We start from the raw sequence: 17,252 nt of genomic DNA on the forward strand, positions 1-17,252 counted from the left end.
TAAATCACAGCTATTAACTCTAATTTTCATCTATAAAACATTTAACTAAAAATTCCTAGAACACATGAATACTAAAGCAGTATTTCACAAAGGCATTTCTTGGAGAGCCATGGAATATTAACGGACATTGTATGGAGGGAAAAAAGTTCCTTAGCAAAGTGTATTTGTGAAACATTAGGATAAAACAAGTTTAAACAGTTCTATGACAGAGCATTACTGAACATCTAATAACATAAATTATAATTTTCAAAGAAGGTAACCTAGTTTGCAGTGTTTCCCAAATTCATACGACCACAGAAAGACTGAAGAAACTGCTCAACCCTATTACTTATTACCTTACTGTTTGACATCTTTCCATTGGGGTCACAAACATTCTCCAGGAGCCCCAGATTTCCTTCTGCATCAGTATAAGCTATTTGAGCACAAGTAGGATGCCATGACAGGCCACAAATTGCATAACCTTTCTCATGTTTCACCCTAAAAATTAAAATGTAAGCTCTTAAAACCTTGTCAAGAAAATTATAAGCTATCCATTTCTGTAGATAAATTTTATTTAGCAAAGTTTTGATAAATGTATTAGTGTGCATTTTAACAATCTAATGATCACAAATTTGAAATGTTTAATAAAAAGCAAAAATCTAATAGAAATAAGCAAAAAAGAGACAAAAGATATACTGAATCATACCTTTCAATGCAATTTTTGGTTTCCACATTCCAAATTATAATTAAACCATTAATACTCCCTGCAGCTAAATACTGTCCACAAGGAGACCAGGTTACTATATTCAGTGTCTAGTAAAGAAAAACAATTAATAAATAACTATTTTATTTAATTTGAAACTAAAAAACTCATTTTATTACCAAATTCAAAATTTTATATCCAATTTTTATTTAAATCTGATACATAAATGGCAAGACAAAGTTTATTTATTTTTTAATGTTCTTTTCCAGTAATACTTAACAAAGTAATAGCAGCTACTAGTTTGCTTATCATCAGAAAATTACGAGAGCATAATTTTAAAAACAGAATCTAAGAAATGCTTTTATCCTGGAGAGACAACACAAGTTATCCTCTTAGCAGTCATCAAGATGAAGAACCAGGAAGTGAAGTGAGTCATACTAAGAAGCATAACTGCTGACCTACTGGGCCTCTGTTTCCTAACTGCAAAGTGGATAGAATGAGAGAAAAGAGGGTGAGGGTGAGAGAGAGACATAGACCAACAACCTTTCCTGTCCTAAAATTCCAGGGTCTAATAAACAAGTCTCAAGGAAGTTCACTCAACAATAAATGCTTACTACTAATAATGTGAGAGTTATCTATTCTAATATTATGCTAGGCATTTGACTTCTTACAAATTAAAAGATTTTCTTATCAAATTTCACAAAGGAGAATGGTCAAATAAGGACCTAATAAAGACTTATCTACTGTCCAATTATTGGCTAAATGAAGAAAGGCTGAGGGGTGGAAGATAGAGTTCTTCTCCATGTCTAACAATATTTAACTGTAATTGTATTAAAGCAAAGTATGCAGTAAATATTCCTATTGGCCTCTTGAAAGTATCACTTACAAAACCTACCTGAGAGATGAAATCATCTGAAAGATCAAACTGGTTACTCCAAGTTTCTCTTCTATATAGCTTAACAGATTTTTCCACAGGAACTGCCAGTAACTATTAGGAAAGATAAATGATTTAAATAGAAGTTGACATTAGGTTTAAAGAGGAAAAAAAAGCAGAAAATTCATCCAAATAAGAGCAAAGCTATATTTTAATTGGCAAGTAACCAAACTCAGAAGGTTACTTAAAATCCTAATAAGCAAAGAATGGGTGATGATCACTCAAATGCTTGTACTGAAAAACAAAGCACTTATAATACTCATATTTTTATTTTTTTTTATAATACTCATATTTTTAATACCATTTCTTGAGGCATATAAGCACTTTGGATCTAGAAATTCATCTTGGACTTTCCTGGTGGTCCAGTGGTTAAGACTCTGTGCTCCCACTGCAGGGGGTTCAAGTTTAACCTTTGGTCCTATTTCACATGCCACAATGTGTGGCCAAACAAAAAACATTTTTTTAAAAAAATTCATCTCATTTGCTGGAAGGAAAGAAAAGAGCCACAATACTTTGTGTATCTTAGAAAAAGGAAACTTATCTTCTTACATATTCTTCCAAAGAAATAAGATTAGTAAAAAATGACATATTCTTTTCACACTTACCAAAAAAATGTATGGTTTTTAAAATTTTATTGTTTCATAAGCAAAGAAAAATACATACCAGATTTCTCAACTATCACTTTAATGCTGAATGTACTCATAAAAGTTTCCATGACACAAAAGGGTATACATTGAAAAATAACTCTCTCTAATCCCTAAATCCTATTTCTACTTCCCAAAAGCAAAGAACTTAAGCACAGTCTATACACGAATGCATTATGTACATATATGCAAAGAAACAATAAACAGCATTCTATCTACTATCTATATCTACAGCTTTATAGCCTGATGTTTTTAGTATTTCTAAAGATTGAGTATTCCCTGTGAAGACACAGATATACCTCATTCTAACAGTTGCAGAGTATTCCACTCCCAGGAATAAACACCACAATTTGATTAATTCTCTATTAAAGAACATTTAGGATGTTTACAATCTTTTGCTACTACAAATAATGATGACATTTTTGCCATACATGATACATAGTGCGTATGTGCCAAATATATCTACAGAATATATGCCTAGAACTAGTTCTATTGTTCATGCATTCCAATAAAAACTACCACATACTCCTCCATACAGTTTACATCAACCCTTTGAAGTTTGAGCATCAGACAAATGAAAAACAGATGATCATGTTTCAATTTTTCTTTCAGTATGAAAGCAAGTGTTAGTTGCTCAATCCTGTCCAATTCTTTGCAACCCCATGGACTGTAGCCCACCAGGCTCCTCTGTCTGTAGAATTCATGTTTGGGAACGCATGTAAGAATTACAGATTTTAAAATTTAAAAAATAAAAAACTGAAAAAAATAAATAAATAATTAAAAAAAAAAAAAAAAAAGAATTGGAGTGGGTCCCCATTCCCTTCTCCAGGAGACCTTCCAACCCAGGGATCAATCCCAGGTCTCCTGCGTTGCAGACACATTCTTTACCATCTTAGCAACTAGGGAAGTCCTTAGTATAAAAGGCTGCATGTATTTTCATATGTAAAAGCCATTTGTGTATCTTTTTCTATACACTGTCTGCTAATGTCCTTGTTCATCTTTTTATTGGGATTTTACTGATTTATAAGAACTTTGACTATCAAAGAAATGAACTCTAAATCATAATTATTTCAAGCTCTCAGTTTACATTTGTCCTTTGCACTGAAATATTTTTTTTCATATTACCGAACTTATAAATTTCTTCTCAAAATTTTCACATACACAGAGAATCTGAAAAACAATACAGCAAATATCTATATAATGAGATTCACCATGTGATAGGAAGGCCTCAAGATGGTTCTCAGTAATTCTCACCTCCTGGTATTTATGCCTTTTGCCAGTACCTTTATTAAATCTCCTTTTCTTCACCTTTTTAATATACTAACTTCCCACATTTGCTTGATCTACCTCTCTGTTTAATAGATATCTATTCATGAGTAAGCAGCAAACTTTTAATTTCCATAGCACATTATATGTTATATTTAACTAGATTTCGCCACTTTTCTTTTTCAAAACTTTTAGTTTTCCATATGGCTTTAGAATAAGTTCTTTGATCCCCCTAAACATCTTACTGATATTTATATTGAATGTTTTCAACACTATAAATAATTTAGGCAATAACTGATACAGTAATATCAAAAATTCATTTCAAATAATGGGATATATTTTTTAATGTACTTTTCTAAATATTTTCATTTGCAACAACATGGATGAACCTGGACGTATTATGCTTAGGGAAATAAGTCAGAGAAAGGCAAATACTGTTATGTTATTACTTACATCTGGAATTTAAAAAATAAAATAAGTAAATAAAATGAATAAATAAAACAGAAACAGACTCACAGATAAATAGAACAAATTAAGTGGTTACCACTGAGAAGAGAGGCAAAGTGCAAAAGAGGGGCTAGAGATTAAGAAGTACAAACTATATCGTATAAAATAAATAAGCTAAAAGAATATATTGCACAGGGGATGCAGCCAATATTTTATGTAACTTTAAATGGAATACAGTCTAAGAAAATCCTGAATCACTATGTTGTATATCTGACACCACGAAACATTGTAAATCACCTATTCCTCAATAAATAAGTAACTTAGAAAAAAGAATGGGATAAATTTTTTTCTAAAGTTTTCTTTTACTCTTCTGGGTAGCATGTTTCTCTTTATTTGGCTCTTACACATTTTTTGGAGTTTACTCCAAGTTATTTTATCTTTTCCCACCATAGTTTCTAAATGGCTGCTGTTTATATACAGGACTGTTACTGGTTTCATATATTAATTTTGCTTCCAACTACCAGATTGAATTTTCATATCAGTAATATTTTTCCCTCAGTTGATTTTCTTGGGATACAAGCATTTTCTTGTATACATTCTCCTTCTCTTCTTTCAAATGTCTCATATCCTTCCATTGTATCAACTGTATCAACAAGTACCCCCAAGATGTTAAACACTAGTAGCAAAAGTTAACATAACAAGACTGTTTCCACATTGTTTCATTTAGAAAAATAAAGGAAAAAAAAATAGAAAAAAAGACAAAAGTTGAAATGTTTCTTAAAACTTTTCAATAATAATTAATTGGCTTTAGCTCTAAAATTTATAGAATAAATGAAATAGTTACAATTAAAAAAACTATTCTTACACTCAAAGGCAACAAGGACCGAAACACATAAATAAAACAAAGGTTGAAAAATGAGAGTTGCTCACCTTCCCACTTTTCGGCTGCCAAGCAAGTCTGCAGATCGACTTTGCATTTACCACATCATTGCATTTTTGTAGCAGTGGCCAACTAACAGGACATGTCTGATTAAAAACAAAATAAAAAAAAAACACAGGAAAATCCAAGTCTTCTGACTGAAAAATAACCATTTTAAATAAATAAAAATAAAAAATAAAATGCAAAATAAAAACTTATTTCCCTTTATGAAAATTCTCCCCAAAAGATAAGCAGCACTAAATACATTTAATAAATGGTTTCTTCAAACTGATACATCACTCAGAAAAAAGCAACTTAATTCACTTTAACCTAATTATAATACAGTATTTGATTTACCTAAGTTCCTTTAAGTTTTTCAGAATTATAAAGAGCACAAGTCTTAAATAATTAACTCAATAAGAGTATTTCCTACGTAGGACAAGCAAACAATATACTCACTGAATAAACACAAACAAAACCCCCAGTACATTAAAATCTTAAAGTAACTATGAAAAGAAACTTGAGAGATTTACTGTAAAATGTCAAGCTGTCAAAGTCAATTCTTTTAAACAGTTCACACATGAGGGAAGGGACTGTGGCTATGAGCTGAATCGTATCTGTAGGGGATGTTTTTCTCATCAGCCACATCATCCCCACAAATGCCAAGCCTTCTCTGATTGCCTCAGGAAGAATTAATTGTTCCTTCCACTGATCCAGAAAGCACTTTCTTCATACCTCTTTTAAAACTACTATCAGGCTGGGTTAGAATAAATTGTGTGACTCTCCAAATCAACTGTGGCCCATGTCTTATTTTTGAATCCCCAACATCTAGGGACCAAAATATGGTAATTAGTTTGTAAATATATAACAATCAAATTTCCCTTACTGACTTACCAAACCTAAAAATGAAATATAAATCTATAATTTCCTTTGTGATTGGGTGCAAAATCAATTAGTCTTCAACATATTTACTTTTGAAATTACCATGGAATTCAATCACAAAACCAGTATTTTATGCTACTGAAAAGAAACGAACTATGAAGGAAAAGAATTACTAATTTGGCCCAATAATAAATTATGTAACACCCAATATATGACCAAATAGGCAAACAGTTTAAAATTCAAATTGATGAGTTTACCTGATCTGAAATTTGCCACACTTTGACAGATCCGTCACAACTAGCTGATGCCTGCAGGAATGAAACAATAGATTTCTCTATAGTTAGACCCATAATACTATATGGAAACTGGTTCAAACAGGCTTTTATCAATTGCATGAAATTTTATGCTACTTTTCTTACAGCTTTAAACATATTCATCAAAAAATGCAAAAAGAGGGAAAAAATGATTACCAGAAAGATGTCCTTAGGGTCAAAGGAAAGACTTAAAACAGGGGCATCATGTCCTCGAAATGTTTTCTGTTGGCTGCAATCCATCACATCCACAATCTTGACTAGAAAGTCACTAAGAACAAAAAGAGTAATGTACATCAATAAATGTCAATGCAAAGGCTCTCAAAAGCTATGACCCAAATATTTCAAAAACACAAGAGTAAATGCCATCATTTCTTTGTTGCAACATGTGAAATCTGGCACCCATATCTAATAACTTACCTTTTAGTTTTGCTCTATGCTGTTGCTGCTAAGTCGCTTCAGTCATGTCTGACTCTGTGCGATCCCATAGATGGCAGCCCACCAGGCTCCCCCGTCCCTGGGATTCTCCAGGCAAGAACACTGGAGTGGGTTGCCATTTCCTTCTCTAACGCAAAAAGTGAAGTCAGTAGTGTCCGACTCTTCACGACCCCATGGACTGCAGCCTATCAGGCTCCTCCGTCCATGGGATTTTCCAGGCAAGAGGACTGGAGTGGGGTGCCATTGCCTTCTCCTTCTGCTCTATAAAGATGCTATAAAACATAACTCAAGGTTTCCTATATGTTCAATACAAATACTTTTAGAAAGTGGCTTCCTTAGTTAAATCTTAAGCTTCTATTATTTGCTAATCTAATTACAGTAATAATCATTTTTAAAAGCACTTTGCCAGCACTGCCCTGGTGGTCCAGTGGTTAAGAATCTGCCCTGCAATGCAAAGGACACTGGTCTGACTCCTGGTCTGGAAAGATCCCAAATGCTGTGCAGCAATTAAGCCCTCGAGCCGCAATTACCCACACCGAACTACTAAAGCCCACTCGCCCTAGAGCCCATGCTTTGCAACATGAGAAGCCACCACAATGAGAAGTACGCACATCCCAACAAACAGTCACCCCTGCTTGCCACAACCAGAGAAAGCCAGTGTTCTGCAACAAAGACCTACCATAGTCAAAAAATTAAGTAAATCTTTAAAAAAAAAAAAAAAAGCACTAGGCCTTTTACTCCAACTCAGAAATTCACCAATTACACTTTCTTCCTATGACAAATAAGCATCAAGAGAAACAAAACTCCTAACTGTACAGTGTTGCTGCTAAGTCGCTTCAGTCGTGTCCGACTCTGTGCGACCCCATAGACGACAGCCCACCAGGCTCCCCCATCCCTGGGATTCTCCAGGCAAGAATACTGGAGTGGGTTGCCATTTCCTTCTCCAATGCATGAAAGTGAAAAGTGAAAGTGAAGTCGCTCAGTCATGTCTGACTCTTAGCGACCCCAAGGACTGCAGCCTACCAGGCTCCTCCGTCCATGGGATTTTCCAGGCAAAAGTACAATGTACGTTCTGTCTAAAATAATTTTTAAAATTTTGTATCCAACTATCATCTTTCCTCAGTCTTTTCCAATATTTACTTAGCAGGCTGTCAACAAAGCAATATACCTCAGTTCACAAAGAAGCACTAGTTTATCATCAAAAACCTTTACCAGAAAAAAAGACTAAAATATAATACTTAAATAACAACAACAAAGAAGGACTAGAGTCCTGAATATGTTATCCTGAGTCCAATGAATGAGGCCATTTTGTTCTAATATTATTTCATTTTCTGATACCAAAGAGCCTTACCTAGATCCAGCAGCAATTTTTGTACCATCCCCATTAAAGACCACATGGTTTGCATTTGTGGTGAAGCGAGTCAATATTCCATCCGGAACTCCTTCAGGAAATGTGTGCACTTGAATAGTATTGTTAGATACTGCAGTGACCAATTTTCCATTCTAAAAGAAAAATAAAAGAAACACTGGTAAAAATGAACTAATTGGGAGTCCCTCAGTAGTTAAAAATCCTGTAAAAAACAACAACAAAAAATTTACAAGTGTAATCAAGCTGGAATCAAGATTGCTGGGAGAAATCTCAATAATCTCAGATATGCAGATGACACCACCCTTATGGCAGAAAGTGAAGAGGAGCTAAAAAGCCTCTTGATGAAAGTGAAAGAGGAGAGTGAAAAAGTTGGCTTAAAGCTCAGCATTCAGAAAACTAAGATCATGGCATCTGGTCCCATCACTTCAAGGGAAATAGATGGGGAAACAGTAGAAACGGTGTCAGACTTTATTTTTGCGGGCTCCAGAATCACTGCAGATGGTGACTGCAGCCATGAAATTAAAAGACGCTTACTCCTTGGAAGAAAAGTTATGACCAACCTAGACAGTATATTCAAAAGCAGAGACATTACTTTGCCAACAAAGGTCCATCTAGTCAAGGCTATGGTTTTTCCTGTGGTCATGTATGGATGTGAGACTTGGACTATGAAGAAGGCTGAGTGCTGAAGAATTGATGCCTTTGAACTGTGGTGTTGGAGAAGACTCTTGAGAGTCCCTTGGACTGCAAGGAGATCCAACCAGTCCATTCTGAAGAAGATCAGCCCTGGGATTTCTTTGGAAGGAATGATGCTAAAGCTGAAGCTCCAGTACTTTGGCCACCTCATGCGAAGAGCTGACTCATTGGAAAAGACTCTGATGCTAGGAGGGATTGGGGGCAGGAGGAGAAGGGGACGACCCAGGATGAGATGGCTGGATGGCATCACGGACTTATGGATGTGAGTCTGAGTGAACTCCGGGAGTTGGTGATGGACAAGGAGGCCTGGCGTGCTGTGATTCACGGGGTCACAAAGAGTCAGGCACGACTGAGCAACTGAACTGAACTGAACTGAATTGAACTGAACTGAATCCATGTTAAGAGAAAAATAATCACTCAATGTACAACTTTTCTCAAATAGCTATTAGCAAGAAAAACTTATTTGCTGTCTTTAGAAAATTTAATTCCCCCTTCATCAGCCCAACTTTCAGCCTCTGATTTTTCTTGTACTTCTGCCAAGAAAAATAATTAAATAGTGTTTTATGGATTTCCAAATGTCACAAAAAAAGAGACTCTGACAAGAAAGCATAGCTCGTCTCAATGAGGGAACAGCACAATGGACACGCTATCAGTGCTGCCCTATGTTCCGGAAAACAAGCATCAGATGTCTTTGTGGAATAGAGTGAAGTCTAAATGCACAATTCACAGCTCCCTTTTTTTTAAGCACGCCACGTAGCAGGCAGGATCTTAGTTCCCTAACCACGCATTGAACCCAGGTCCCCTATAATGGAAGTGCAGTGTTTATTTAGTATTATAAAAACACCTGAATACATAGAAAATTTTAGGATCTGAATATGATCAGCAAACACTGTTGTTCTGCAGAGCTTTTAGCTAAGAATCATAAAAGGTTAAGGATCTGCCCTACCACCTTAATTTTTATTACTTATCCAGGAAGAATTAAGTCCTGATGGGCAAGACATAGTCTACCAACCCCACACACAACTTAAAATATCATATGGTCAATTTATTAATTTATATTGAATAATAACTGCTGAAAAACACAAACTACTCTAGTTTGTTAATGAACTTACTTTACCCTACACCAATAGGTCTTAGCCATATTTGCATACTTGGGATCTCTCAGCTTATCTGCCACATCTGCTCCCATTCTAATGGGAAAAGAACCTGGTAATACAATGGCAAGTTACCATACAGCAGTATTTGGGGAGATGTATCCATCTGTTCAAACAACAGCACAGACAATTCAAATTTGAACTGTGATAAACACCTCTGAGTTCAATTACTGGAACACTGGTGAAAAATACTGTTTATGCCTGTTTGCAACCACTGTATATAATTAAAAACCCACAATAAACTAAATTGATAATGTTGAAGATAAGCTAACAATAATTTAAATGTGAAAACAAGAAGAGAATTAACAAAAAACTATAACCAACTCAACACAACACTGATGGTGCAAAGTGTTCTTTGGCCAAACTGTTAAAACACCAACTATTTATTTATGTGCATGGGCAGAAATTCTGCAACCTGGCTATTCTTTACTTTGCAGACAGATTTCTTAGTAGAATACTAAGCATCCTCAGTTATCTCCAGTAAAGAATCTTGGTAGTTCTTTAACACAACTTTAACTAGCCCTCTATTCATGTGAAAATGTTAAAATACATAACTACACTAACTCCCTTGCAAGCCCAGAATAAAGGCCTTGCTTTTAAGTCATTTTCAAACAAATCTATTAGGAAATCAACTCACTACCAGTATATAATGTCAACTAGTAAAAACGAAAGAAAAAAAAGAAACCATGCAAAGGATCAGAGCTGTGTTCTGGACCAGGTCAAGACTATTCTTTTTCTTGGTACACAGGGAGGAAGGAACCCCAGTAAAGGATAACTTGGGCCCACTGTGTTCCTTACTAGCCATTTGACCTTCCTATGAGCTTTGATTTTTCCCAGGAAAAAAAGACAGTATAAAATATTAGGCAAGTATTAACAATAGTTAACTACTCACAGATACATTGATACATCCCACTTTTACTATTTTGGAGGGTGGTACTTTTTTTTTGCTTTGTTCTCAATTAAAGCACCTAATTGTATTTTCCTTATAACCAATTATGCTTTAAATGAAATACATCGCAAAACTGTCAACTTTGCATGGCTATTTGGAAATATCTTTTCATTGAAGTATTGGGTTAGCCAAAAAGTTCATTCAGGCTTTTATTTTATGTTATTGAGACAGCTAAAGCTTAGGCCAGTTGATAGGGAGTCCAAGGACCCTCAAGGAGGAGGAGGAGACCAACATTCTTTATACATTCTTTTGCCTTAAAGCATCTAGTCACATAGGCTCCACAAACAATACATCTTGCACACGTGTTATGTTTTTTTCTTTTTTTAACTCCATGTTAATGATTATAATGGTAACCACATATCTTGTCTGAGAATCTGTTTTTCCCTCAAGACTGTTGTAGGAATACATCCCCTCTAGCTAATCCTGTGCTGATGTTATCTCAAGATGTATGTTATGGGGGGGAAGGTCCAATAGAGCTTTTACAACCTTGAAACAGTTTTTTAATTTATTCTTAGTGATAAATTAAAAGTATGTAACGCTCTGCTCAAACTGATGACAAGGGTATTTTCTCTACCCCCTTCTGATGTCTATGTCAGAAACTTTCTCTGCTCCTTTTCAATAAACTCTCTTTGCCACAAGCCTTGAGTGATTTCTGTTATTTCCATGAGGGAATTCTTCTCCCCACAAGAGCCATGAGCTGGGTAGAACACAGCCTGCACTCTGTGGCTTCACCACACCAGAACTGATTTCATCTCATTATGAAACCAGAATGAACTTTGAGGCCAACCCTACACGGCCATATACTATACTATAAATTCCATTCCTAAAGCCAAACATTTTAGCACTTAACATGGGACTTCTAGTGGGCTGAATGATGTTGATGCTCAGTCCCTAAGTTGCGTCTGACTCTTTGCGACCCCATGGATTGCAGCACACCAGGCTTCTCTGTCCTCCACTATCTCCCAGAGTTTGCACTGCTCAAATTCATGTCCACCAACTTTGTGAGGCTATCTAACCATGTCATCCTCTGCCATCCCCTTCTCCTTTTGCCGTCAATCTTGCCCAGCATCAGGGTCTTTTCCAATGAGTCCACTCTTTGCACCAGGTGGCCAAAGAATAGGAGTTTTAGCTTCAGCATCAGTTCTTCCATTGACTATTCAGGATTGATTTCCTTTAGGATTCACTGATTTGATCTCTTTGCAGTCCAAGGGACCCTCAAGTCTTCTGCAGACCATAATTTTAAAGCATCAGTTCTTCAGTGTTCAGTCTTCTTTATGATCCAACTCTCACATCAGTATATGGCTACTGGAAAAATCATAGCTTTGACTCTATGGACCTCTGACTATATGCCTCTATTTTTGAATATGCTCTTTAGGTTTACCATAGTTTTCCTTCCACAAGCAAAAGCATCTTTTAATTCCATGGCCACAGTCACCACTGCAGTGATTTTGGAGCCCAAGAAAAGAAAATCTGTCACTGCTTCCACTTTTTCCACTTCCATTTGTCATGAAGTGATGGGACCAGATGCCATGATCTTAAGTTTTTTTAGTGTTGAGTTTCAAACCAGTTTTTTCAATCTCCTCTATCACATTCAAGAGCTCTTTAGTTTCTTTTCACTTTCTGCCATTAGAGTTGTATGATCTGCGTATCTGAGGCTGTTGATATTTCTTCTGCAATCTTGATTTCAGCTTGGGATTCATCCAGCCCAGCATTTCGCATGATATACTCTTCATGGAAGTTTAAGCACGGTGACAATATATAGCCTTGTTGTACTCTTTTCCTAATTTTGAATCAGCTGTTTCATGTCTGGCTCTAACTGTTGCTTCTTGACTTGCATACAAGTTTCTGAGTAGACAGGTAAGGTGGTCTGGTATTCCCATCTCTTTTAAGAATTTTCCAGATTGCTGTTATCCACATAGTTAAAGGCTTTAGCGTAGTCAATGAAGCAGAAGTAGATGCCTGTCTGAACTCCCTTGTTTTCTCCATGATCCAACAAGTGTTGGCAATTTGATCTCTAGCTCCTCTGCCTCTTCGAAACCCAGCTTATATACATCTGGAAGTTCTTGGTTCATATACTGTTAGAGCCTAGCTTGAAGGATTTTGAGCATAACCTTGCTATGATTTAGCTCATATTTAATGTACAACAGTCATTTATATTTTTCTCCTGGGAAGACATTTTCTATTCTATATGACTATTTAAAAAAGAATATGTAAATATTTAAGACCATCTCATCTACCTTAATGAGTCTAGGTTTGAAAAATATCTGAATTCTATAGAAATATTATTTTTTCTATCCAAATACAATACACTTAACTCAAAATTCATCAAAAATAAAAACTCAGATACTTAGTTTGCAAAGTCCTTCTGAAAACACAGCTCCATTCTCCAAGAAACCTATATCTCATTCCCATATTTACTTTAAATAAAATATTAGAAATATGAAATAAGTCTGTATCTTGAAGTTAATGAAACAGTCCTTTTTTCCAGTACAATTTCTCAAGTTATGTGAATTAGTGAGCTAAAATTTTGAAAATATATTGTTAATTTTCCAAAGGAGAACAGGAACATTTAAAACTCTAAAGATAAGGTATAATTTCTTGCATATATTTTAACTGGCTCACTGTCACTATCCATTAATCACCTTTTATAAACCACTCAGATTTTACCTGTAAAAATTTTTAAATTATGGCATTATTACACATTTTAAAATATTATTTCATAAGAGAAATAAAAAAAAAACCTGCATTCAGAACTTCTATAAAAATATTTTTCATCCAAACATCACATGGCAGTGTCATTTCATATCAATTGCTGTAATTGTTTGTAATACCTTTAAAGCACATGAATATGCTTTTTCTCCAACATTAATGGACTTAGGGTCATCATCATCCAAATCTTCCCAAATCCTCACATCACCATCACTTCCAGAAGTTACAATACAGCTGTGAAGGAAACACACTCATTAAAAAGTCACCCAGTTTTAGGTTTATTAATTTTTTTAGAATGCTACTTTATCTCTTTTTTAATTAAATCAAGGTTATCAGCCAATGTTTCCTTATTTTACATATATTAACCTCAATAACAAGGACTGTTAACCTCTCATTCTGTAAAATAAAATGTAAGTTTATGTTCTCTACAGTTTCTCCATGGCATAAAATTATTTAGATATTTGCAATAATGTAAGACAGTGAAACCTGTAATCTCTGTAAGAACAGGGACACGGACCAGGTCTACTTCGCTTACCATTGTGCCTACAGCACAAAGCAGTCTCTGACAGAAGCTTTGATAAATGCTGAATGAATAAATGGATGAATGCAAGAGCTCAATTATCCAAAGCTGATTATTCAAGTGGCTATCTGTCATCTCTCAAATCTTATTTTCTGAGTGATGTTATTCATTTGTTATGTCCTCTCTAGAAACAACAGTAAATAAAATACAAAAATAAAATGGTAAATGGCAAAGAGTAGCCATATAAAAAACTATGGATGGGGGCTTCCCTGGTGGCTCAGTGGCAAGAAGCCACCTGCCAATGCAGGGGACACAGGTTTGATCCCTGATCTAGGAGGAACCCACATGCAGCAGAGCAACTAAGCCCATGCACTACAACTACTGAGCCTGTGCTCCAGAGCCCAGGAGTGGTAACTTCTGAGTTCATATGTTGCAACTACTGAAGCCCATGCTCCTCAACAGGAGGGCTCCACAATGAGAAGCCTGTGCACCACAACTAGAGAGTAGCTCCTACTTGTAACAACCAGAGAAAGCCCACACAGCAATGAAGATCCAGCACAGCCAAAAATAAAAACAAACTATGGATGTTCAGGAGAAAAAAATTAATTTCCACTTGGAAAGTCAGAAGGGTTCATAAGAAAAGGACAGGTAGGACTGGATATGCTGAGATTGGTAAAAAGGACAGTTTCAAACAGACAATACTACATGAATCAAAATAAGAAATTAGTAAAGCATAGGGGAGTTTACATGGAGCAGGCATGCCAGGAAACTGAAGGGGGAAAAAGTAGATTGACTTTAATGCCAGAGTAAGGAGTTTGGATTCAGTTCTACAATAAATAAATAAGAGGACTGTAAGTCTCAGTTTGCCCTGGACATTCCTGATTTATGCACCCCACTGATTTGGCATTTATCCTAATTTTTTGCTTTAAAATATATCAGTATTAGTTGCATTAAAATTTGTCCTAATTTTTCACTTTAAAACACATTAGCACTAGTTGTGTCAAAATTGGTGAATTTGACAGACTTCTTTTCCCTTTCAGTTTCTGCCATGATCTTGTTTGCGGTGTAACAAGTGCCATGAATCGAGTTCTCACCTCAACATGTAGGTAAATCTGCAAGACAACCACTGATACCCATCTCTCCCTTTCCAACCCTTTCTTGATATAACATAACACCTCTTTTCAAAGACAACAGGTGTTAACTGATAAAAAAATTTTTAATGTTTTGACACAAATTTTTTTACAAAAACATTGTCTTGAAATAGTTTTTGAATAGTAGTATGTTACAGATCTATTAAAAAGAATAATTTGCCAATCATTAAATAATTTAAAAAACTGTACTTTATTTTGAAACCCTTCTCTCCATTCTCAAAGGTGTCCTAGGTTAGATAATAAATGAAGAAATCCACTGTAAGTTTTTAAGCAAAGGACTAATTCTATCACACCTTTATCCTCTCTCCCACAGCAATGCTCTTTCCCTAATCTAACCACCCTTTCCTAACCCTTCCAGTGGGCCTCATGAGATTCATGGTCAGGCACCAGCAAAATCAGCTTTTTTCTGAACATTCCTCTGAAAACACTGCTTCCTCTTCAGCCTTCTTAAGTGGTGGCTGACTTCTTTTCTATATCCCTCTGGGACCCCACGTTATTACCCTGGCCATTCTATCACCACACCCTACTCTCTCAGGAAAAAAAAAAAAAAAAAGGCCTGAAACTGTCATCAGACCAGCTACAAATTCTTCAAGAGAAATCCCCTGTTCCCTAACAATTTTTAGCAGAAGGCTCCTTGTTATTCTCTAACACTATTCCTATTGCAATTCTGTATTTTCAATATCCATGTAGATGAAACCTTCTGATACTTGATCTTGTACCTCTATCCCATCTCAGACTCAAATTTTGTCTTTATCAACACTGCAATTGGTTCATAATCTGCTTCAAGCATCTTAATCACTTATTGTTCCACCTTATACCCTTAACATCCTAACTCCAACTATTTTTTAAATTCTATTACAATTCTATCTACAATCTACTGAAAGTACCTTTTCACTGTTTCTCATTCCCTCAAATTCTCACATACCTCCTAATCTGGTTTAGATCCATACTGTCACTAAAATGAATTCTTTATGTTATACTCAAATAAATCCTTTGGGTTTCACTTTGTCTACCAAAAAAAAAAAACAAAAACCCAACAACAACCCTGGTTAAACATCCAACTCACTGCCTATTAATAAGTTTGCACTTACAGAACTAAACAGAATTGGAGAAAACACAGAACCAGATTATTTCATCCCAATCTAAATTCATAACTATTAATTTGAATTAGGCCTTTAGTGCTGCCCTGTAATCCAATTACATTTCCCTAGTTCATTCAACTTACCCTCTCTTCTAACCACCTATCTCATATCTACTCCTCTTCCTTCAAACCTCTACCTCCTGTCCATTCTCAACTAATGACTTTATTTCCTATTTCACTCAGAAAACAGAAACAGTCTATAGAAATTATCCACATGTTTTCCACATTCATTCTAGGTGCTCCTTTCCTCTGTTTATAAAACTGACCGTGCTCCTATCTCTGGCCAATCCCTCCTGCTTTTTACTCTACCATAGTGCCTCTCATCCACTCAAAGACATCACCATGGCCATTCTCCTTCTTTTTATTCTAATATTGGCTTAACCCTCTTTTGGTTCCTCTCCACTGAAACATATGCTATAATCTTTCTCACCTTAAAAGATTACCTTTCCTGACTTCACATTCCTATTCCACTACTCTCATTCTTTCAGTGTCATCCTCATAAACTCCAATCATTTTCTATTCTCCTAAATCCATTGTAACAAAGCTTTTATTCTTACCGCTCCATTAAAAAAGAAAACAAATAAAAATACCCTCAACTTGACCCACCAGCAGAATTTGCCATAGTGTATTTCCTCCTCCTTAAAATATTTATTTGGCTTACTGATACCATTCTTGTCTCTTGATTTTCTACTTTTCTTACAATCCCTTCTTATCCTCTTTGGCTACACCTCCTTCTCCTACTTGGTATCCTAATATTCTGGAGTGCCCAGGGCTCAGACCTACAATCTCTTAAAAAAATTAAACATTCACTCCCTCCCTAGATGATTTCATCCAAGTTCACAGCACTAAATATCCCTCCCTTCTGAAACTAGGCCAACTTCCCCCTCCTATATGCTTATCACTATACATATCACTTAATAACTCTAACTGTAATTCTAAATGTATTTTTTGTAATTAATTTGTATTCTGTTTCTGTCAATCTACAAAGACTTTAAGGTCAATGAGGGAAAAGACTGTGCTTTGTTTGCACTATTGTATCTCTA

At 35.5% G+C, this 17,252-nt stretch overlaps 1 protein-coding gene across 1 annotated transcript in view; it reads right to left on the reverse strand.

Annotated features, from left to right (window-relative positions):
• Positions 1-17,252, reverse strand: part of WDHD1 (WD repeat and HMG-box DNA binding protein 1) — a 51,265-nt gene that overhangs the window by 31,805 nt on the left and 2,208 nt on the right. The window contains exons 3-10 of the mRNA XM_069596669.1: positions 13,520-13,631; positions 7,875-8,026; positions 6,245-6,356; positions 6,032-6,082; positions 4,904-4,999; positions 1,578-1,670; positions 686-792; positions 336-477 (exon numbers count right to left, since the gene is read on the reverse strand). Coding sequence (XP_069452770.1) covers positions 336-477; positions 686-792; positions 1,578-1,670; positions 4,904-4,999; positions 6,032-6,082; positions 6,245-6,356; positions 7,875-8,026; positions 13,520-13,631 — 865 coding nt within the window. The remainder of the gene's footprint in view (positions 1-335; positions 478-685; positions 793-1,577; positions 1,671-4,903; positions 5,000-6,031; positions 6,083-6,244; positions 6,357-7,874; positions 8,027-13,519; positions 13,632-17,252) is intronic.

The sequence above is a fragment of the Ovis canadensis genome, chromosome 7 (assembly GCF_042477335.2).
Source record: "Ovis canadensis isolate MfBH-ARS-UI-01 breed Bighorn chromosome 7, ARS-UI_OviCan_v2, whole genome shotgun sequence".
Classification (NCBI taxonomy): Eukaryota; Metazoa; Chordata; class Mammalia; order Artiodactyla; family Bovidae; genus Ovis; species Ovis canadensis.